This window comes from Trachinotus anak, unplaced genomic scaffold, assembly GCF_046630095.1.
Source record: "Trachinotus anak isolate AG129_WGS33_773 ecotype Australia unplaced genomic scaffold, CSIRO_AGI_Tana_v1 ptg000007l, whole genome shotgun sequence".
Taxonomy (NCBI): Eukaryota; Metazoa; Chordata; class Actinopteri; order Carangiformes; family Carangidae; genus Trachinotus; species Trachinotus anak.
In genome coordinates this window covers 16,540,861-16,563,470 of record NW_027273858.1, presented here as the reverse complement: position 1 = coordinate 16,563,470, position 22,610 = coordinate 16,540,861, and the positions used below count along the sequence as shown (strand labels likewise).

The 22,610-nt window shown below is 40.1% G+C and overlaps 1 protein-coding gene across 1 annotated transcript in view; it reads right to left on the bottom strand.

Moving 5' to 3' along the window:
• Positions 1–7,281: 7,281 nt before the first annotated feature.
• plpp4 (phospholipid phosphatase 4) overlaps positions 7,282–22,610 on the bottom strand; it is a 48,907-nt gene continuing 33,578 nt past the window's right edge. Inside the window, exons 4-7 of the mRNA XM_071481040.1 lie at positions 22,399–22,462; positions 22,108–22,232; positions 12,373–12,543; positions 7,282–10,823 (exon numbers count right to left, since the gene is read on the bottom strand). Of these exons, the coding sequence (XP_071337141.1) occupies positions 10,615–10,823; positions 12,373–12,543; positions 22,108–22,232; positions 22,399–22,462 (569 nt within the window). The 3' untranslated portion in view covers positions 7,282–10,614. The remainder of the gene's footprint in view (positions 10,824–12,372; positions 12,544–22,107; positions 22,233–22,398; positions 22,463–22,610) is intronic.

Genomic DNA, 22,610 nt, shown 5'->3' with positions numbered 1-22,610 from the left:
CCGGCAATTCTCATCAGTCACAGTGTATAGATGGGGGTGGGGTGGAGCTGAGATAAATTCTTCCTCTTCCCTGTGGCACCTTCATCTCACAGGTCTGCAGATAACCAATAAATTAATATTTCAGTGGTGTCAATTAAACTTTTAACCTCAACACGGATTTAAAGAAATGAATGTGGGAGACTTCACATCCATAAAAATGAGTCATCTTACATCTGCTTTGAGTTACCTGATGTCTATCACTCTGTCTCATGTGTCAACTGCCAGTACAAATGACCTGCTATCATTTTCTCTTCCCAGAATCATAATTTACAGTTTTGTGCTGTCGGCTGTGTTGGTATCACATTGGCAGGTATGTATCTTTAAAATGCAGCTCTGAAAATAAATCAACTGTTTTGGCGAAATGAGCAGCTTAAAAAAAAAAAAAAATGAATAAAATAAAAAAGATTATTTTAGCAGCAAAATGTGGTTTGATTTCATGTGTGAGGAAAATGGACATAGAAAGATGTAGAACCAAAACATGCTGTTTGAGCTTTGAGGCTCTTGTCATGACTTTTCATACACTTTTCACACCTGTGAGCCAAAACAGCCTGATTACCACTGAAGGTTTTGTCCATCAAAATTAAACACACATGAATACATACATGCAGCATAAATGTAAGGTATCCAGAACAACATTACAGTAATCTTTTCAAAGCAGGCTACAATATTGACTCTTAATAGCCTTCATGGAAAAAAGTAGTTTACAAGGAATATATAAGCTCAACAAGTACAAGATGCATTAAAAAAAACAACTATTTATATATTCTTTAAATATCCAGTCAGTGGGTAAACCGATTAAATGTCCATTTTTCAATACAGAATAGCACATCCTGTATTCACCTTCTGTTTTTCAAGAGTTACCTTTAATATGTTCTTTCAACTCCATTAAACTTGACATAAAATGGCCTTAAATCCTGTTTTAAACCTGTCATGCTTAAATTGCCCATGAGGGTTGAATATGAAGGAAATCCAAAAGAGAAGCTGGTGGCAACATCCCTAAACCCCTCTCTTTGTTTAATAAAGATATCTCCTCATTTTCTATATATTTAAAGGAAAGGACTAGATGATTTGTTGGCTTTAGGTATTAAGTTTAGTGCTTCTATCGTCCCCTATTCTTTGTTTAAGCTCCAACATATCCTTCTCCAAGATCCCTAAAAATGAATGAGGCAAGGTACTGTACATGTTTGAGAGATGTCCAACATGTTTCATTTTGATGGACTATATGAAAACAGAGCCAATAATAATCTTCATCTTTCTACCTGCATCTCTAAGAACCACCTTATATTTGAAATGCACATGTGAGGAGGCGGCTCTCTCGGCCTCAACAGAGCTTTCTGTTCAGAGCTCCAGCAGGTCCCAGCAGGCTCAGCCACCCTCCTGGTCCTCCTCTTCTTGAAAGTGCTCACATCTAGGTCAGTACTGTTAGCATAATGCAGCTCACCTGTGGCTGCTGGACCTGGTGCCGAGCTGATAATTTGGGTAATCCTTTAGCTCTCCTCTGGGACGTTTCCCAGTGGCCTCATCTGTGGGAGAGACGCTGTCCATGGTGCTGACGCCATTGGTTCACTGCAGTGCTTCATCACAGTGTTACCACAGACTTTGATTTTCACTTCTTAATTTTAGGTGAGTTATCTTTTTATTATAGGTTACCAACCAACCACATTAAAGCATTTATTATATGACGAAAAAGCCTTAAATAGCAAGTTTGTGAAACCTTGTTAAAGCTGTTGAAAAACTGGAACTTTTACACTTTGGGAAGTTTTGTGAAGGGTTAGACTTGCCAAGCATGGAAGTTCAGCTGTGCTGACAGTGCAGACTGGGTTTTTTCTCTCAGCGTGTCACTTAACTCTCCTCACACCTCAGCCATCAATAATGCCCCTGAAACAGCAACAGCAAAGAGGAGGATGTAACAAGGTCCTTCAGAGCGAGCCTTAGCCTGCTGATTCAACAGGGAATACCAATGCAGAACAAAACTGCAAGAGCATATTTAAACTTCTGGCCTTCAGAAGCTGTGTTCATGTTGCAATTTTCAAATGTTTAACCATAACAGATGTGACAAATCAACTTTAGTAACCTGTCTTGTGTTAGAGTGTAAGGAAAACGTAATACCACCTGTATAATGTAGTTTTACAGGAAAAGTTACAATATTTACTGTTTTAACATAAACACACATGGAGAAGATGTGTGGGAGTAGAGTCAACGACCGAATACAGTGTGAATAAAGACAATGATAGACATTACAGAAGCAATGTCAAAGTAATAAAAGTGATAGAATCATAGAATAAAAGTCTTTCTTGTCATCGATTAGGCTCAAAGGAAAAAGCAGAGACACAAGGACTGCAATTTTGAGTTTTATTTCAGTTCAGTTCAGTTGTGGGTTTTTGCATAAAATAAATATAGAAAAACTCTGAAATAAATAAAAGAAATGTGTTTCTTTGTTTTGGTTTTGAGTGGAGAAGCTGTCAACTCACTGACCAGCCTTCAATTGTGAAGCAAAGGAACAGTAGCTTTGACCTTCTGGGCATAAAAACTGATCATGACTGACATTTACAAGATGTGAACTGATATTTCTCAGATGACATATACACCAATCCAACCGTACAGCAGATGTGAAGGAATCTTTCTGCACGCAGCAGATGAGAAAGCTCCTTTTCAGTCCTGGATAAAGTTGAGCACCAGTAAATAGTTCACAAAGTTTCTCAAACTCCTTCTCATAATTATTTGACAGCTTGTGAAAAAGTCTCCATTCTTCCATTCGAATATATTCTTGTCCTCTGCTAACTTTTGTCTAAGCCATGTCTCTGAATGATGTGGATCAATTTCTCTCTGTGAGTGGGCCAAACCAGAGTGTAATCAATGCTCAGTATTTAAGAAAGGAGAGAGGAAGGCTGCCACTCACTTTACCAACAGTTCCTTGAGGATTTATACTGAAAGTGGCACTTTGAAAGAATTGTGGTTTGTGTATTAATGAGGCAGACATAACAGAAATCACTCAGTTCTGCGATATAGCACAGTGCCCTGAGGAATTTACAGGAGCATGAAAGGTACATCTACAGCTGTCTGCTCATTACTATTGATCTATTATGAATGTCAGTTTCCACTTCAGCTGGGATTAATGTTGAGTTGGAGATTCATTGTGCATGTTACCATAAATATATACTGTTTCATAACAATGTAAATACTAGGAGGATTATTTTTCTAATATAATTACAGTACATACTGGATTTTTAATGTTGCCTGTTTTAATCAACCTGCAGGCCATTACAAAACCTCCAAATGGAAATCAGCACATAACTGGAGATCTGAATGTAATTTATTTTTTCTAAATGTGGTGTGAAAGGTCTTCACAGAAAACACAAAACCACTTTTTGCCCAAAAGAAACAATTCAGAAAGTCATGAATGTGTTTTGCCCAATCTAAATATGTGAACAACATATCCCCTTTATGAGAAATTTTAATTTCAGTTATGACTTTTGACATCTGGGAAGCTGAGTAGAAACATATTACATATTTTTTTCTCTGTTTTTCCAAAATGGTTCTAACGCCACAGATGAGATTTCTAAAAGTTAAGTCTCTCATTCCTTTGCTGATCTATTAATTATGAGCAAATCATATGAGTCCCTTATTTGCCACTTGCTTCACATAGTCCAGACCCATTAATTATTCAGAAATGTCGCATTTTGTCAGAAAAAAAAATAAAGAAATTAAGAAAATTAAACCAGCTGGAGAGAATAAAATATTCATTATTTAAAGCACATGTTGTAATGACACAATTCCACTCCATCGCTACATTATCTCTTACTGCACTAAAGGGAACTAAAGGGAAAAAAAGTAACAAAAATAAATCCCTTCCCTTCTCCTGCAAGCCCTCGCTCAGTGTAGCTACAACCAAAACGATTTGCAAATAAACACATATAGACACAAAGAGGGCAAATAATCCTTTCTCTACTTGTTAGTGAGAGCTCCTCCGTCAACAGTGTGACAGCTTCGGAAAAATAAAAGCAATAGATTTTATTTGAAACATAAAGGGGCACACCATTAAGTTACCCATAAAGATCAGTTCACTCAACAAAGGGAGCATTACTCAGCCTGGGGAAGTCTGATGCTGTGTCCAAAATCACTTCCTCTTTTACTTATTCACTATTGACAAAAGATGCTATTGAGTTGTATTGGGAAATGTAGGATTCAATGATTTTGGTTTTGACTCACATCAGTGGATCTCCCAGCATCCCTTCAGCTCTGTAAGCCCTCTGGTTGGATTAAACCATCTGCTGACATGTTTGCCTATAATATTTATTTAGTTATATGCACAGATTGGTGACCACATTTCAAAAACTTTAGCTACCCTGACTGTTTGTCCCCCGCCACGCAAAAATGTGCTTTAGTCTCATTCCCCCAGATGTTTGTGCTTCACTATACAGAATGAGGGCAGCATGGTGCTGCAGTGGTTAGCACTGTGGCCTAACAGTGAGAAGGTCTGAACCTCCTGTGTGGAGCTTACATGTTCTCCCTGTGTCTGCGTGGGTGCCCTGCCTCCTGCCTCTGGGTACTCTGGCTTCCTCCCACGATCTAAAGATATGCACATTAGGTTGATTAATTGGAGATTTTAAATTGCCTGTAGGAGGTGTGAATGTGAGCGTGAATGGTTGTTTGTCTCTATATGTCAGCCCTGTCCAAGGTGTACCGTGCCCTCGCCCAATGTCAGCTGAGATAGATCCTGCGATCCTATATGGATATGCGGTATAGATGGATATAGATCAGGGATGAATGTATGTTTCGAGTTTGACTCTGTTGGTGTGTTTTCTAAATCTTCTGCTGAAATTGTGTTATTCTGTGCTCTGTACCTGTGAGTGTGATTCGTGACATCACGACTAGTTTGACCACTCCAACAATGGCAAACACAAGTGTGATGTGGTAACTTAAAGCCTGATAATGGACTTTCAGTGATGTAGGACAGCTTGTAATCAATAATTAAACATTTGAAATGAAAACTAACTGCATACTCATAGATTCTCAAAGGGGTGTCTTGCCTGGAGCAGGTGGTGGTGATTGTTCCTTGACAAGAGCTTTAGCCATTGTTGCATTTACTAGAAGATACAATAGTACAATAGTAATGCTATGACTTCAGGGCACACTGGAGGCTACAGTGGGATTGAAAAGTGGCGAGACGGGCTGGAACTAGCTGGTTAGCATGCTAACATTTCTTCTAGAATGGTAAGTTACAGCTGTTAATGCTAACGCTGGCTATGTAGCAATAGCAAAACTTTGAATCTTTTCAATGAGGGAGGGGTCATAGGTTCAGTCATTTGAAGAGTTTCTAACCAATTGAACATTATAATGGAAAAGCCTTATCAGACACAAATAATTACTCAAAGTAGACTATTTTTACATGTCTTCAAACGTACCTGGAGGGGATCACTTTCTTCCATATCCAATATTAAGTGTGTTCTTGTATTAACATTTCTATGAACAAATTTGTTCTTGTCTTAGAAAAAAAAGCCATCAATTAAATTAATATTTTTAATTAAATCTAGCTATCCTATCATAGCTAGCATATCCTGTCATATTGAAAAATATAACAAAGGTGTGATCAAAAACAGGTTTCATGTTTTTCTGATACAATCTGATAAAATCTCCCATTAGAGGAAAAACTGGCCTGAGCCACTAATTGTTCAGTATCTTGTCAGTGTCTACAAAATCTAATAACCATGTTAACTATCCTTGTTTCCTCATGATGTCAACTAAAGTAACCACGGGTCCATGAAATCTCCATTTAAACACCCCTTTGGAAGCAGTGAGTGTGATGGAGTGTTATGCACAGCCTCTTGAAGGGTATTGCAATGTTAAGTGATATTAGATGCCAGCTGACTGTTGATGCATTAGATCCAAGTTGATTTGACTGCCATAATTGCACTGCTCATCCAGAGGTGGGGTTGGCCTTGACAGGAAGACAATATGGATGTTTTGAGGGATAACACACTTGCCTTTGACTGAGCACTCTAATCATTCACATACTGAAAGGAAACGTATCGCTTCTATCTCCAAGGCAAAAATGTGTGACTGACATTTGCTGTCTCAAATGTTATTCTTCTGAAATACTAAACAAGAAGTGTAGTTTGTGCATAATTTACCTCCAGTAGCACACATGATCTCACAACACATGGTTTCTAGTGAGGTTTCAAAGTGAGAGTTGCTGTTGTATGGGTGTTTAATGTTGCATGAGTGCTCAATGTGCCTTGAAACTACAATGAATACCATACCCAGCAGTAGCACAAACTCCCTAATGTCATTTTAACAATTCACTGTCACCTCAAAATAATGTTTAAGTGATATTTGCCAGGCGCAGGAGGATGTTGAGACAACTGACAAACATTAATTTTAAAAACTCTAACAACAAGCTCATATACATGTATACAATAAAGTATGTCACCTAATGGAGCAGATATTTGGAGCCACACAGTCAGGCTCTTTTGGGCTGTACAAGGCTCTCTATGCAGGGCAGTTTTCTCCCTGCTTGTTACAGAGATGGCTGCTGCAGCACTCCTGGCTCTGATTGGATGGATTCTTACCAGACATCATACATCACTCAAAAGTTTTCTATCAACCGAATGTGTGTTTGAAAGAGGTTTTTTTTTTCCATATTTCTTTAACTTCCACCTGATTTGAGGCCTTGTACTCTTTAGAAATGTCATCACCACTTAATACACTTTGCAAAAGCTGCATAATTGCAACAGCTTATCAGTGCACTAAAGAGGGCATGATGTCTGAATGCAACAACTTTATTGATCTATGGTGTCTTTGTCTTGCTTGTAATAAGGCCACAAGGGTGAACATTCAGAGATTCAGAATAGAGGACTCTGGTCTGTGTTGCTGTCTAGCTCACAGTTAGGTTTTTGGTCAGTTTTTAGTCTGTCAGCACACTAGCATATTTCAGTAAAATTGCTTTATCAGGAGGTGCATTGATTTTGGTGATAAATAACCCCTTATGTGATTATGTTGATGTTATATTGTAAGTGGATTTTGGCAGGATCAAGAAATAACTAAAAATATAAAGTAATGATATCCAACATTTGGTATTAGAGCAAGAAAGACTGTTTTTTTCTGGCTGTTTTTTTTTTTTAATTATTAGTCATCAGCGTATTACAGTGTAGGAACAAATTACTTTGAAAAGAAACCATCTTCAGCTCTCAGGGGTTGCCCTTGCCAAAATCCTGATTAAATGCATATGAAAAGCAACAGGCAGTCTTAGGCATACATACATTTATTGGAAATTCCCTAAACAAGAATGCAACACAACTGATGCAGAAAAGCACACTTAGAACAGAGTTACATTCACACACACTCCCTCAGCTGCCTCAGTAGCATCTGACAGCAGGACTGTTGAAGCATGAATTCACTGAACCGAACTTGGGATACACATAGCTCATTCAAATGTCCGCTGCGGCATGATGTAAGACTGCTCATTTGCCTATAATAATGAATAATTGGGTAACTCCCGTGATCTGATTACAAGGTGGATTCTTTTAAATCTAAACATCCTCAAACTTTGATTTGATTCCAATGATATGTTGAATCCACATGAAGCGGTTCAGAGTTCCTGTCATAACAACAAACACAGGCTCCAACGATCACATTTTGACAACATACATTAGGCTCCTTTGTTTTCTTCATGAACAGATTTCACACAGCTGCAGTCCTTTATTGTACATAAAGTATATAAACAGCGAAACACAGCTCAAAGAGTTCTCAAGGCCAGACATGCTTATTCATAGAAAACAGTCTTTTCTCACAAATGGAACTGGCATGCCATGAACAAAGATTGTTTAATCTTACACTCTTTTTTTTTTCTTCAGACATCTATTCATTATAGTTAATAATCATTTTATTATTCTTAGTTTTTTTTAGTTACTTTTATCCCTTCAGTCCTTGGGAAGGTGGAATGACTGAAAAAAATTCACAAGCACTGGTTGCCCTTGAGCATCTGATCTGAAAAAAACTAAAATATGTATTATAATATTTTTTCTCTGTAGAAAATTTAACTTTTGTTTCAAAATGACACATCCACCATCTGAAAACAGTGATGCCTACTTCTACAAAAGTATCTATAGCACCAAATTAAAACAAATCATGGAATGATTTGAAGGATTCTGGGGAAAACATAAACCTTTAAAAAGCAAAAATACTTTTACAGACGTGATTTTTGAACAACATTTTTTTTCCAATATACACTTTACCATCTAATAGAAGGAAACTAAAGGACAAGGTACAGACATCAGGATTCCAAGTCAGGCAAATGCAGGTCTATAGAACATAATGCATCTGTGTCGCAAACATTTCATCACCAAATCTGCCTCAAGATGTCAAAGTCTCACAGTCACAGGTCTCCAGGCCTGTGCTGAAAGACCCTGTAGATCCAGCAAGCAGGTTACAAGTTTCCCTCCAGTCAACTCTCAGTCTTTTCAAGTCCCGTCACAGAGTCTGTTGTGCAGAGTCGAGCACCTCCTCCCTCTAATGAAATGTTTGTTCTTTGTAAAGTTTCATTTTGTATTGCATTGGTGTGGGATAGGCCTTTTCAAAACCTGCACGCACACACACACGGTTTTAAGAAGCTGCCAATGGGTTGCATTAGTGATAGACACAAGTGATTTTCATAAATGATGTTTAAACAGATTTTGAACGCAGATTTTGTTAAATTTTCCTGTGCCACGAGCCAAATTATGCCCAGCTGAAGGTGCGGCTGTCTCAACTGATGCTTTGTACAAAAACATGTGTGTTTTGACAGTGGAGACAGACATATGTAAAAAGACTAACATCCTCACAAGATAATAAAATTACAAAATAGCCTTCTACATTTGGCTTGGTGCTCATTTCATATCATGCTATTTTGATGGGCTATCTCATGTTTTTCCTCTCTTGCTCTTAAGTGCAAACACATAATCTCTACTCTCCTATGTGGTGTGATTGGGTTAGAGGTAAACTGAGATTGCAACTCCCCATTAATGTCACAGCAATGGCAAAAAAGACATGGTAACCAAGGCAACAAAATTATCCATCATTTGTAACATAACTTGTAAGAGGCTACAAATTGCTTTGTTGATGACAGGGGACCAGTAATCTGGCGATGTGTCGTCCCTGTTAATAAAGCATAACAGGGTGCATAAAACTCAAGCAGAAAAAAAAACTACAAATCTTTGGTGTCTGCTTCATTTCAACGCAGTGTCCCTTAATTAAGGCTGGAAATATTCATAAATAACAGAATTTTAATGGATGAATAATACATCAAAATCGCCTACCCGGATTCAGGCCTGTCATCTGCTGAATGCTAGATTGTCTATTTGTGGGGCTGCAGTGGGCTGAAAGCCATTTGCAATGCTTGGGCAGTCCATGGGGCACCTCATATAGTCCTAATGTCCTGATAAGCAGTGGTGGCCGACCTCCCTTAATGAGGATTAATGCAAGATCAGATTGGAGTTTGTGCCTGTCTAGGCACACTTCCGCCATGCCATTCCCACCTGCCTGTTATTGATTGCACTCATTGAACTACAATTTGGGTCCATGTCCCTGTGCAACCCTGGGGAACATGCATTAAATGCATCGTTTGTGAGAAAATAAAGTTGGATGGTGACAAAATGAGGAAAAAGAATGAGGGAGAGATGTTTTTTCAGGATTGTACTGGGAAACTATACAAGCCCAAGAGAATGGGGAGAAATGGAATAATAAAAAATGGAGGAAGGTAGAGGAATTACAGTAGTTAAGAGGGGTTTGGGAACATTGTATACTGACCTTGACACGGACCAGTGCCTCTCTCCATGAATGTGTTGGTTGTATATTCATCCTTATGTTGCCATGGACAACCAAAAATTATTAAAAGCAGAAAAGGTATGAGTTAGAGCAATGCCCATTGTCCTTCAGTTTTAAACCAACACATACAGTAGGTGCCCTCTGAAAATGCCACGTACATCTAAATTTCTAAGTGAAATACACAGAATGTCACTGGATTTTTGGCATTAATTTCTATCAAAACTTGTTTCTGACTGTCACATCTAACATACAATATTTAAATAGTTTAATTAATCATTGATTTTATGGTTTGATTGCTGTGACATTTCATGGGATTTCTCGTGTCCAACCCAGCTTGCTCTCTTCGTCTCGTTGCCAAACATTAAATATACCATAAAACAAGCTGCCAGCCACATCCCTTATTGAGCAAAAAAATCCACCAAAAACTGGCAATATTTTCATCTTCATCCACAGCCATTAGTGAGACTTGTTTCCTCAGGTTTTCAACATGTTTTTCACTCCTCCCTCTCAGTGGTGATGTCCCATATTTGTAGGTTCCTCTCATACACCACATCTAAATATAGATTTTCACAGCTGCTGAGCAAGAACCAGATATAAAAAATAAAACATAAAAGAATGTAGGTGTCACTGAGACTGGGTGTAACTGTATGGAGATGGGATGGTGTATTTCTGTCCACTGGAATGTATACGAGACCCAGTTAGTCACTGGGAATGGGGAGGCGGGCTCGGTGGCTTGGTGAGGGTGTTGGGGGGAGTCTCGATGGTGGCTACTAGTCATACTGGCCCTTCAGTCAAGCCCTCCAGGGGAAGGGTGGTGGCATTGTCGGTGGGTTGCGGGTCGTCCTGGGGATGCGAGGGCGTGTGGGCGGCGGCAGCCAGACTGGCATAAGGCAGGTGGCAGTCCCTGTGCAGAAAGGGTGGGTAGTGCTGGCGGTAGCAGATGTACGCAAACAGCAACCCGATCACTCCTCCAACAAAGGCGTCTGCAAAGTCACAAAAACACATATTTTAAGGTATACATCTATATTTAATTTTAGCCTATGTGGAGGCAGAGAAATAACACTTGCTCTGAGAATGAACACAGTCAATTAGGCATTACTGTATATGCTATAGTGCTTCAGTCAGTATCGATCATGTCTGTTTTTTTGGAGTTTGATGAAAGTAAACTGAAAGGCAAAGTGATGAAACTTGCCTTTCGACATGCTGTCTCTGTCACTTTGTCATTTATGCTGAACAATTTCATATCATATTTCGTCCCCTTTAAGCCACAATACATCATGTAATATCACGCTGCCATGCTGAATATTAAGGCTATATTGCTGGGTATAGATCAAAATGACATGGCCAGCTGGTGGCTGGAGCAGCTGAAGGAGAAGCTTCCATTATATCAAAATCATATTTTTCCATAGGTCTCCCCTTATCTTCTCCTTCTGGGGGAAATGAAATATTGTACAACATCGATTTCCACTGCTCAAGAATTTTACAATGCATGAGCTTGCTTTGTGAATGTTGCATCGACTCCAGCCAACTGATCTTACTTTGGTAGCCTCACTGAGACAGAGAGATTGAGCGGCCAGCCTTTCCCTGAGGAGGAGGACAGAGCTCACCTCCAAAGTGCCAAGGGATGGTGAGAATATTGGTATCAGTCAAGCATGGCTCAGCAGCTAGGCTAATGTGGGCTCCCAGCTTGTATTTACACTCAATGCAGACTGGGTCCCCTCAAGTTTAATGGACTCCACTATTGTTGATCTCCCAGCAGACCGGGGAAAAGGAGGAGAAAAGTATGTGTAGAGCTACAAAATACCAAGAGCAGTCACAAAGTGGTCAGCTCGCCAGTAACTACTGTATGTAAATAAATCCTGGTTGTTAAAAGAGTTGTCTGTTATGTTGCTGCCCTGCTCACCAGGAACATATGGCTTTCTAAAACTAATTAACACCATATGACAGAGCTGTCATCACATTACCATGTACTTTCTCCCACATCCTTCCCACATATGCATTATTTTCCATCCAAGTCTCCCTCCAGTTCTTTCAGACCACATATGACTGAAAACTGAAGATTGCAATTATAATTTTCTTCCCAGGCTGCTGATTTAAATGCTACCTCGCTGTCATCTGAGGCAGTTTTCAGGAAATCAAAACCTGTCATTATGCTGTGTGTGACAGAAAACAGTTTTATAAGATGCAATTTTCAGTCTGTTGGGAAAATAAACAGGGTGCTCAGCCTGATTTACTGTACATTCTTTGTACAGTTTTGAGGGCCTTTCTCTGTTTGTCAGTCATGCTGATTGAGATTAAGAAAAAATTGTAACGCTGTTAAATATAAATTCTATATATAATAATAACTAAAATGCTCTGAGCCAGGTGTGATTGAAACAGACTTATGCAAACCAATCTTTCTCAGCCTGGCGCAAGCCGATTTATACAAGAACATTGTATACCTTGAGAATACGCAGCATTTATTTTACAGTCATTTTGATTAATGTAGGAATATCATTATCATGTGTCTTGTGTCTCAGCTGTTAGGCAGACCTTGCCAGTGGTGTTTGTAGTCGCAGGTCCGGGACAGTGCAATCATCATGGCGCTGTAGAGAGGCAGCACCATGGCACAGAGACGCCAGCTACGCCCTCGACCCTGATCCGTGAAGCACTGCAGCTTCCCGGCCAGGTAGAAGGAGGTGAAGCCAAGACCAGAGAATGCAACTAGCAGACAGAGACATGGGCAGACGAAGAGAAAGAAGAAAAGGGGGTCAAGAGTTATTTTTATTATTATATTCAGCAGTCAGATTATAGAGTCTCATCCACTCTGTGACAAATCCTTTTGTCCATCAGCAAAGTCATAAACCACGACCATGTCTCAAGGGACTGCCTTGTAAAAGTCATTCACACTGCATGATGGGTGAGTCTGCAACTGGCGATGTGGAAATAAAATCAACAAATGCACAAGTATAGTGTGATAAGACAGCATTTCAGACAGAAAATACACAATGAGGAAGGCAGATGGGAGTTGTCCACTGCCACCCGCTCACAGGTAAGCTCATTGAGGGATGAAACTTCAGTCTGTTAGGAAAATATCTCCAGACTAATTTCAATGTGTGTGTCAGGTGCCTGAGAGCAGACGAAGGCAAACAGACAGCCACATCGACAGCACAACCCACACACTGAAGGAGACTTATTTGGCAATGCGCGTACTGCAAAGTGGAGCGTGTATGTGGCATCAGTGTGCGTCCCTGTGCCACTATATGGTACAAAATTAGGTTCTCAGTGGCTGGTTCTTGTGCAACACTGCAAACAAAGAGAAGAAAGTCACAAATTCTTCCACATCTACCACATTAGTATAGAGTTGATGCATTATATTCAGTTGGTCCGACAGTTCTTCTCTGCACAGACCCACCAATGGCCTGACAACCTGAGGCCATAGTGAAAACTATACCCCTGGCCGAGAAGGAAATGTGACTCAGCTGCTGGCAATGCCGTGCTAAAATGGGGTATGTGTTTTAGTTGATGGTGGTTGGTGTAAGAGAAACAGCAGTGGTTGTTCGAATTAAAAGTTGTGTGACGGAGCCATGAAAGGTGGTGCTGAGCCGGGGTCATTAGTTTACTGCTGCAGTGGGCCAAACAGCACACATTAGCACCCATCAGCTGCCCATTTGTCACTCAACACACAAGTCAGCCAGGAATACTAAGGACGGTGGGACACGTGTGGAGCCTGTAGATAAACAGGAAGGATGGCAGAAAGAGAAGGCAGAGGCAGAAAGTCCTGTCTCAGTACTTGTCCTTCTGTCAGGGAGATAGAGTTGATTCCATTAGAAACTCTGCATTTTCCATCAGGCAATTTACACACATATATTGGGAGGCTGGGAAAGGCTGATATTGGTTTTGAAAAAAAAAAAAATCATCATACAGTGTCACCCACCTCTGAAATGATTGATAATAATGTAGTCTTGTACTCATGCATCGAACTCTTTAGCAAGACTGAATCTAGTGTAGGATTTTGGTTTCCACAGGGGCATGTGTGGTGTACTGTATGTTTTCTTGTTGATGCTACCATGGACACTACAAAATCTCTGAAGGTGTCCTGTGGTACCTGACAGCAGATCCTTTAAGTCCTGTAAGTTGTTAGGTGGATTTGTTGCAGATCTGACCTGTTGTTCTCAAAACCTTGTCGCTGGTTCATGGTTTGTCCCTCCTCAGACCTCTGGTGGTAGGTACTTAACTGCTGCTGACTGTGTGCACCCACACAGGTTATTATGATTTGGGCCTTGTCAAAGTCACTCAGGTTTTTAAACCTGCTTATTTCTATTGCATTCAGTATGAGAACCTACTGTTTGCCTCCCAGCTAATACAGCCCAGATCTTCGCCTCATCTGTGAGTGGTTGTAATATTCTGTCTCATCATAAGTGCATGTGAGTTTAATGTGGGCAACACTGGCAACAAGTACCCACAGGGTTGGAAAGTAAGCTGTGGCAATCTGTGTTGTAGGATGCAAGGGTACAAGGATCCATGTAAACATGTATGCTTATCTAAAGAGATAATGGTGTTTCGGGTTACTAATCAGTAAGTTGTAGAGGCCCACAGAGGAACCAAAGGCCACACCTTCCAAATCTCATCTCATCTCTCATCTCTCACCCCAAACAAGCTGACAGGGGAACTTGAAATGAAATACTGGAACTGAACTAGACACGGTAACATTAGATAGTCACAAAAAAAAAAAAAAAAACAGGGGTGACAGTGGTGATACATTCTCTCAGCATGGTGACATCCTCACAATGACAACATTAAGAGGCTGATGTTTAGTAGGCGTAATGGTAGCAGTATAAAATTTCTTGGCAATCCATCCAGTAGTTGGTGAGATATTTCTATGCTCAACCAAAGTGGTGAGAGACGAGTTGCTAGCTGGGCTAAAAACAGTACGTTAGTTAACATGGCCTCGAACAGGCTGTACCTCACAGTAATCACATGCTCATATTGCTGACTGTAGAGGCTGCCTGCCAGCCTGTACGCATTTCGTGTAACAGGTGAACATTTTGACATCAAAGTACAGTATGCTGGTACAATTTGTCGCTCTACAGTTACGCTAGTGAAGCCTTTTAAGTGTGACCAGTTGTGCAGTAATCAAGTCTACACCGACGAGCATCTGGCCTGTCAAGAATTAGACCAATCACAGCAACCGATTGATTTTCCTTCCCTCACCTACAAAAACATATCACAAGCAAAAATGCTCTACAAATGTTAAATTTTCCTCTCAAGATACAGTAGCTAGGATCCACAAATGGACAGCAACACTTTTGAAGTGGATTTTGTATCTTTTGTTCCCCCTCCTCATTCCATCTGGCTGGTTCTTCAATGAGGACTGTGCAAAGGTAGATGGACTGGGCAGGATGTGGGAATTTGAATCAAGTTAATGTTAACTTGTTAATGGCTTATCCATCAGTCATTTAAATTTTGAAATTAAGTCACATTGTCAGTGTGTTGCAGATGGTTAAACATGACTTTTCACAGTATTCATAATATCAATTATTGCAGCCAAAACCGTTATCATAAGGAATGGAGCAGATCTTGGCACACCTGGCTGAAAAAAGGGTTAGGGTTAGGGTTGCAGAAATTCTTAGAAAGTTACCATGCTTGAAAGTGCTCACGTTGATGTTGTGAGGGAAAGATGTGTTTTATTTATGTATGACATTTTTGGAATATGACAGTAATGGATAAAAAGAAGTATGCACACACACACATACACACACACACACACACACACATTTGTGGTATAGAAACCATATGGTGGTCAGATTAAATATGGCCAATGGGTCCCTTTTAACAGTTCAAGCCTCGAAGTGGACCAGTAGTCGACATCATTATAGAAACTAAATTCACCAACGGCTAGATTAATCAAGTTGATTAATTCAGCTAATTAAAGCAATCCATATGGAGACCAGGGGAAATATGAAATATACTAAAAAAAATAATTAACACTCTGTGGTATATAAAACCTTGCACATCGTCATCCTCACCACCCACAAAGTGTACCACATGAGTTTTATAGACAGCAACACATTAAGTTAATACCTTCAAGCTCAGTTCATCAGTCCAGTCCTGTTTGGAGGCCACGAAGGAGCCATGTGAGATCCTTAGACTCAGCCTCCCTCAGTGCCCATTCATCGCACTTCTGAGCGAACTCTCCACATTTCCAATCACACAGCAGCTCACATCATTCATTTTTACAGCTCTCACCATGCCTAAGATGATTACATTATTCATTTGGAAAGACATGACTAAATTATCCATGCTATCCATGACCCAGTATGCTGAGTGAACATTTAAACTTAGCAAACTTGCAGCAGTTTTACATGAGAAGCTGACACATTTCCAAGACACCTTTTTAGGGTTTCTGTGGTACCGATCCCCCATCACTAATGCATTGACTCCATCTTGTAATACTGAAAGAAACATACAATTTCATCTGTACTATGTGGCAATAATATACATTGCTCTACGTGTTATACTTTGTTTCCTTCTCTTTTATGTCTCTGTGAAAACAGTACACGAAACAAAGCTCAGGATCCAGCAGAGACCCAGTTTATGGCTGCTCCCCATTACCATTACTCTTTCAGAGATCATTCAGTGCAATACTCAGGACAGGTCAACAAAGCATCAGGGGGGTCAACATATTTATTTACCCACAGTCACCGTTAAATTGTGAGCAATTTAGAGTGTTTTTGGACTGGATGAAACCACAGACACTGCAAAGCATAACTGTGGTTGCATATCACTTCAAATACTTGCTGCAGCTTCAATAAAAAAAAGGGCATTTTTACTTATTAGACATGTTAGTTTCAGCATCTAAAAACCAGCTTCAATCCATTTAACATGTGCACATTTTTTTTTGAATGTAGGGCTTGACTGACATGACTGTAAAAATTGCATTTCAGTTGCTATTGGTATCATAAGGAACTACAACTACCGCCTCACAGTTGTATGTCACCGTACACAGTTTCAGTCTTGAGTTATGGTTAAAAAGCGTTTTGTGAGGTCACACAGACCTTGACCTTTGACCTTTGACCACAAAAATCTAATCAGTTCATCCTTAAGTCCTAGTGAATGTTTTTGCCAAATTTGAAGCTGTTCTGTCAAGGCATTACTGAGATATTGTGTCCATGAGAATGGGATTTACGTATGTACGTATGTGCAGACAGACAAACTGAAAACCTATATGAGCACTGGCTGTCGCCGGCGCTGAGGCATAAAAATAGTGCATTGTTGCAGTAAATGTGCATGCTTTATTTCCATACAGCATACAATCAAGTTTGCAGACACAGTGAGACAGCATCTTGAGGATTACACTAATAGAAATGCTTTGGTGGTATAAATAAAACATGAGCAGGGACACCTAATATGTATTTCTCACATGCATCCACAGAGACACACAAACACATTTCTACGTGTGAAATTAGCATCATTAACTAAACCAGTATATTTGCAGCGGTGGAGTTACACAGTGAATATTGGGTGTACTCAATAACCAATGAAGGATGCTCCTCTAGAGGTAGCAGGATTCCCAGAAAGACCAGAGGATAGAGGGGAGGCCAACAAAGGAAAAAACATCATGGTAATGAATCCACTTAATTCATTTTAAAAGCCTTGAAAAGCAATTCCCCTTCAATTCCTCTTAGACTAAACAAAGATGCCTAATGAGAGTGATGAGTGAAGTACGACTGTGTTTTTCAAAACAAGCTCAAAGTTTACTCAGAAGTTGTAAGTGAAGAAGAACCAAGTCTGATTGCACTTTTTAGAAGAACATGGGGGAGGGGTTCTGTACACATGGAACAATAGAGACAAAGATTCAGAAAGGTGGAAGAAAAAAAACATTTCAGACAAGATGTGATTAATAACAGTAATTCAGTGTGCCTGTAGGTACATTATGAAGGCTTATGAAATCTCTCACTAGGTGAGTAGCTATGAAAAAAACATCATCTATCTGACAGTGGAGGCACGTAACTGTATTAACTCCATCTAAAACAGGCTGTCATACTGAGTATCGTAAATGTCACAGCATAACAGCTACACACAGTGGGCTACTTCCTTGGAGACTTTATTTGCATTTTGGCGAAACAATGATTGTTGGGAACATGCAGAGCATACAGAGCTTTGATAAACATTTTGATATTTAATCTTGATCAAATTTGATATATATTAATTTTTTCTATTTTTTATAATGGGTTGCCAGCTTTCAGGAGATGCATGAAGTTCCCTAAAGTGATGGCACAGCATGATAAATTGAAATGAGCCTACATATTTACATATTTGAAAGATTTGCACAGTTCCTAACGTTCCTACACTGGATTTCTCAACAATTGGATGTGAGATAGTTGGATGGATTGCCAGCACAATCATTAGGTCAAAATTGTAATCTGTCCAATACTTAGGTTCATATAAAAAACAGAACTACTATTGTGGCTGTAGACTCTAAGAACATACAACACACACATATACATTCATCTTTACTATCTTTAAGAAACACTGGTGAGTGCTTAGGGTCAGCTGGTTTCAGTCCTTTATCTGTTTGCTTCTCTCCCCCTCTCACATTTACAGCATTTTAACACAGCTGTTCTCATTCACATGGTTTTATGTTTCTCTTGTCAGACAGTGGGGCAGGTTTGAAATAGTGACTGAAACATGGCCAATATTAAAACTACATGTTAACTCCCAAGGCATCTCCAAGCTGCTGCACTGCAGCTGCTAAATTCTTGATTTTATAACCACAATGTCATCTGACAAAATCATCATACACATGAATTAAGGGCAAAGACTATGCTGTGATTTTGGCTATACATACTTGAAAAGTTATCACTCAGAGGGACAGTTCAAAGTGACATAATATCTTTCTTATTTAGTTTCCCGCAAGCACTCAGCCTCACACTCCTGTGGGTAACAAACTGCTGCTCGGCCTTCTCTGCTTCTCAATGAACAGGAAAGATGTGAAAGAGGGCATTACTGATGATATCTCTTCTGTGTAGGAGAGGTCTGTCCAAAAAGTCACTAGTCTTGTCGCTGGGTGCTTTTTTTTGGAAAAAACACTGGCAACACAGTAGGCAGTAAACACCCCCTAATAGAAACTGTTACCACCAATTGATTTTGAAAGATTAACAGTCAATGGGGAAACTCTGACTAAGTCATGAGGCAATGGTGGTGATCACTTAACTCTATCCCTCAGTCAGTCAGTAAGGGACATTTGCGATTATAAGGCTGGCCGTGCTGTTAGCCAAAAGTGAAACCTCTGTTTATTAGAAGCTTTCCAGTTAAACCTGGTGTGTTTTTGACAAGTGAACCAATTGAGGGCATTATTTTCTTTCAAACCACAGGGTTTGGCTGAGTGGAGTTGTGCTCTAGTCAAACCCTCTGCAAAGTGTAGTAATTTTGGTAATATCAGTCTCACTACCTTTCTCCCCTTTATTTCTGATGAAATATCTTTCACTGAAATGCTTGACCACATTCAGACACAAAGTGTCCAACTAGTCTATGGCCGTGGTGGTTTACTTTCCATCTCTCAGCCCTTCCCACTCTCTTTCCCTCCTGCTCTGACCTCTGACCCCTGCAGGGACCAATGGGACACCCCTCTGACCAGAAGTAATGCATATGCATATTAACCAACCGCCTGGGCACTAAGGCTGTTCATCCATTAACATACAAAAGCCAACAGGAACTCATTATTAGAACTGCATAATTGCTGCACTCCTACCAGCTGTTCCTCAACCTCTCTGCACACTCTGGTCACAATGAAGTGTACCTGAGTGAGTAAACACACGAGAGTACACTTTACACAAGTGCAAATCTCTCTCTAGATACTTAACTAATATGATAGACATTCCAAGCTATGTGTAATTTAATATAGATGGTTACGTGTAAGTGGGAGAAGCAATGTGGAGATTCACAGATGTGATTAGATCTGCCTCACAGGATTCATTTAGGCATGGGAGGGAATGTATACGATAGAGATGGCAGATGGTTTTCAAAAGTGCACATTAATTGATCATATCGAATGGCTTAATATGCACAGGGGGAGATGGTGTAATGAATAAGAATAAGAGGGAGACAATTTACAGCTCCTGCCTTAGGGTCTGCTTGCTTTACCGCTGTGAATGTTGGTGCAGTGGGTTCAGGGGAATTTGTATTTATCTGTTTGTTTTTCTCTTTCTGGGAACTGTCTCCTTCAATCTCTGTTACTCTGTTACTTTGCTGTGTGGTGAGGAAAAGAAATCTAATCACAGAGAACCGGAGCAGCCTTAAAAACTTTGAAATGCAATAATAGTTTGTGTGCTTTAAAAAATAGCTGTCATCAAACACTGAAGTCGGGTGTGTATTTATATTTTTGTCCCGGCTGATTTAGATGGATTAGTTTGGGTTATCTATTTACCATGCAGATTATGTAGCATCCTTTGGGAGAGACAAGAGTCTGTGAATGCAAAACAGTTTCCTTTGCCTATAGTCCGTCTCTTGGGCCTTACACCAGCCAGAAGGGATGTTTCATTAAATCCAGGTGCCACTTTAAATAAGGCTACATACATGCTTGTCATCTGTCTGGCCCTATTCCCTGTCCATTGCCACATGCGTCTGGTTAAAAGCTCTGTATCTTATGCGTGGTCCAACAAGTGTTGTCCTGGTGAAAAGGGACCCAGACAGGAAATTGGATTTCTTCTTCTCTCTAGACACGCTGGCATATGGGTGCTCCTCGTGTGCCCGTTGCACGGTTCTCTCAATCACTTTCTCACTCGCAGTGCAACAACATAAGGCTATTAGAGCTGCTGTGTAGATGAATGTAATCCACACACAGTGCTGCAGTGAATTACAGAGCTATGTCCCTCTCTGCTATTCCAAATGGGACTCTGCCCGCACTTCAAAGCATTTCTCTCTTAAAGCAGGTGTCTGAGAAGCTGTTAAGTGTGCAATTTTAATATTATGCTAAAACAAGAGTTTGAAATCAAACTGGACCATGAAATTTCAGATGTCTTTAACATCAATGGAAACTCTGACTGCCTGCGCCATCTCATCCATTATGGTATCTTGCCATCTTTTCTGTAACACTCAAAGAACAATTAGTCCCATGTTTGATTTGAAGCCTTTTACAGAGTAATTCAAGGCAGTCACACTCACAGCAGGATGGCAATTAAACACATTCACAGACCATTGAACAAAAACTGCCTTTCTTGCACTTACACATACAACTTCCACCTCCCAAGAAATCCTTCCCTCTAAACTATGAACCATTGTCAGTTTAATTAGAAGATGGAACTTAAAAAAGAAAAAGTTCAAGATGTCCATAGATTTTCATGTCTTTCAACTGGACGCACCCACTTGCTTCTTTACACATTCCTGCTGTACGTCTACATAATTACCTTGTTAAGTGTGAATGTGCATCTGGAGAGGAAATGTAATAAGAATTCTGAACAAAAGAAAACATTTTAAATATCAAGTGCTCCACAACTGGGGCACAGCTCACTGGAGGATAGAAAGATATCTTTTTCATTTTGCATAATAGATAGCAGCAGGTTCAATGTAATTCCACTGTAAGCGTTTTATTGCTGGTGTTTTTGTTGGACTTTTCTGAGACGCACATTCACTAGAGCAAGAGAGACGGCACTTCAAAGCCATGAAGTCCTAAGTATGTTTTATATTCAGTGGCAGCAAGGCCACAAAGTGATAGTTTCAAAGATATATTCTCTTAAATGCAGTCCTTATATGCCTGATGCAGCATATAATGCTGAGGCTTTATTCAACAGCAGAGTCTCCATGCATGCATTCATCTGTTGGACAACAGAAAAACATGTGAATTATTTAACACGCAGCTGAAGTGAAAACAGCTTGGAAAGCAATATGGTTGAAAAGACGCCCTATGTTCCACATTGGCCTGCACAGTTGAACACAGCAGGAACCCAGATGAAGCTGAAACACTCATTCACCCAGCAAACAAAATTGGATGTGCTCGACTCAATCGACCAAACCTATAAGCATCTCAACAAGCTGCCTCAGGATGTGTAAACTGTGTAAATTGAATGACAACTCATTGCCACTTTGAAATGTGAAGTAAACACCTTGTAAAGACAGAGTCAGCATTTTCTACTTGTGTGAAATGTTGTTCAGACCTTCAAGATCAATTGGGTAAATAGGTACAGTTGTGTCGAGTTGTAATGAGTCAGAGTGAGAGCTCTGATGTCTTTTGGCATTGTGTTTGCAGGAGCTGGCATTGATCTGCTTGGACTGATGACTGATACTCACAGGAGGAGTGACTGCTTGGGAAGCTTTTGCGTCCCTCTGAGACTAGATCTGGATCCCCGGTGCACAGCATCCTCGCATTCAGTTTTCCATCTGGGAAACAGCGCTGGAAATAGTCGGGCCTGGGCCTAGAAATCAAAACCAACCCAAGGATGTTTTATGTGTCAAACAGTTCATTGGCTATACATCTAGTAAGTCAAAGCTGAAATGTGATTTCATGTGATTCAGAGCCCACAGCTCAACATTTGGCATCACTGTCAGAGCCTGTGAAGTGCTACAGATTGTTCAGCATACCTGCCAACGATCAACTTGATGGTGTTTGTGAAGACTCCATTAAGTGCGAGAGCCAGGGACACAGCTGGAGGTGAAGGAAGATTGACACACACACACACACACACACACAGTCAAATTAGCATATGACAGCGCAGAGGTTTATTGCTGAAGCAGATGAAACAAACAAGGTTGACACGGCGTCTTCAATTAACATTCATAAAAGCAGTAATGCT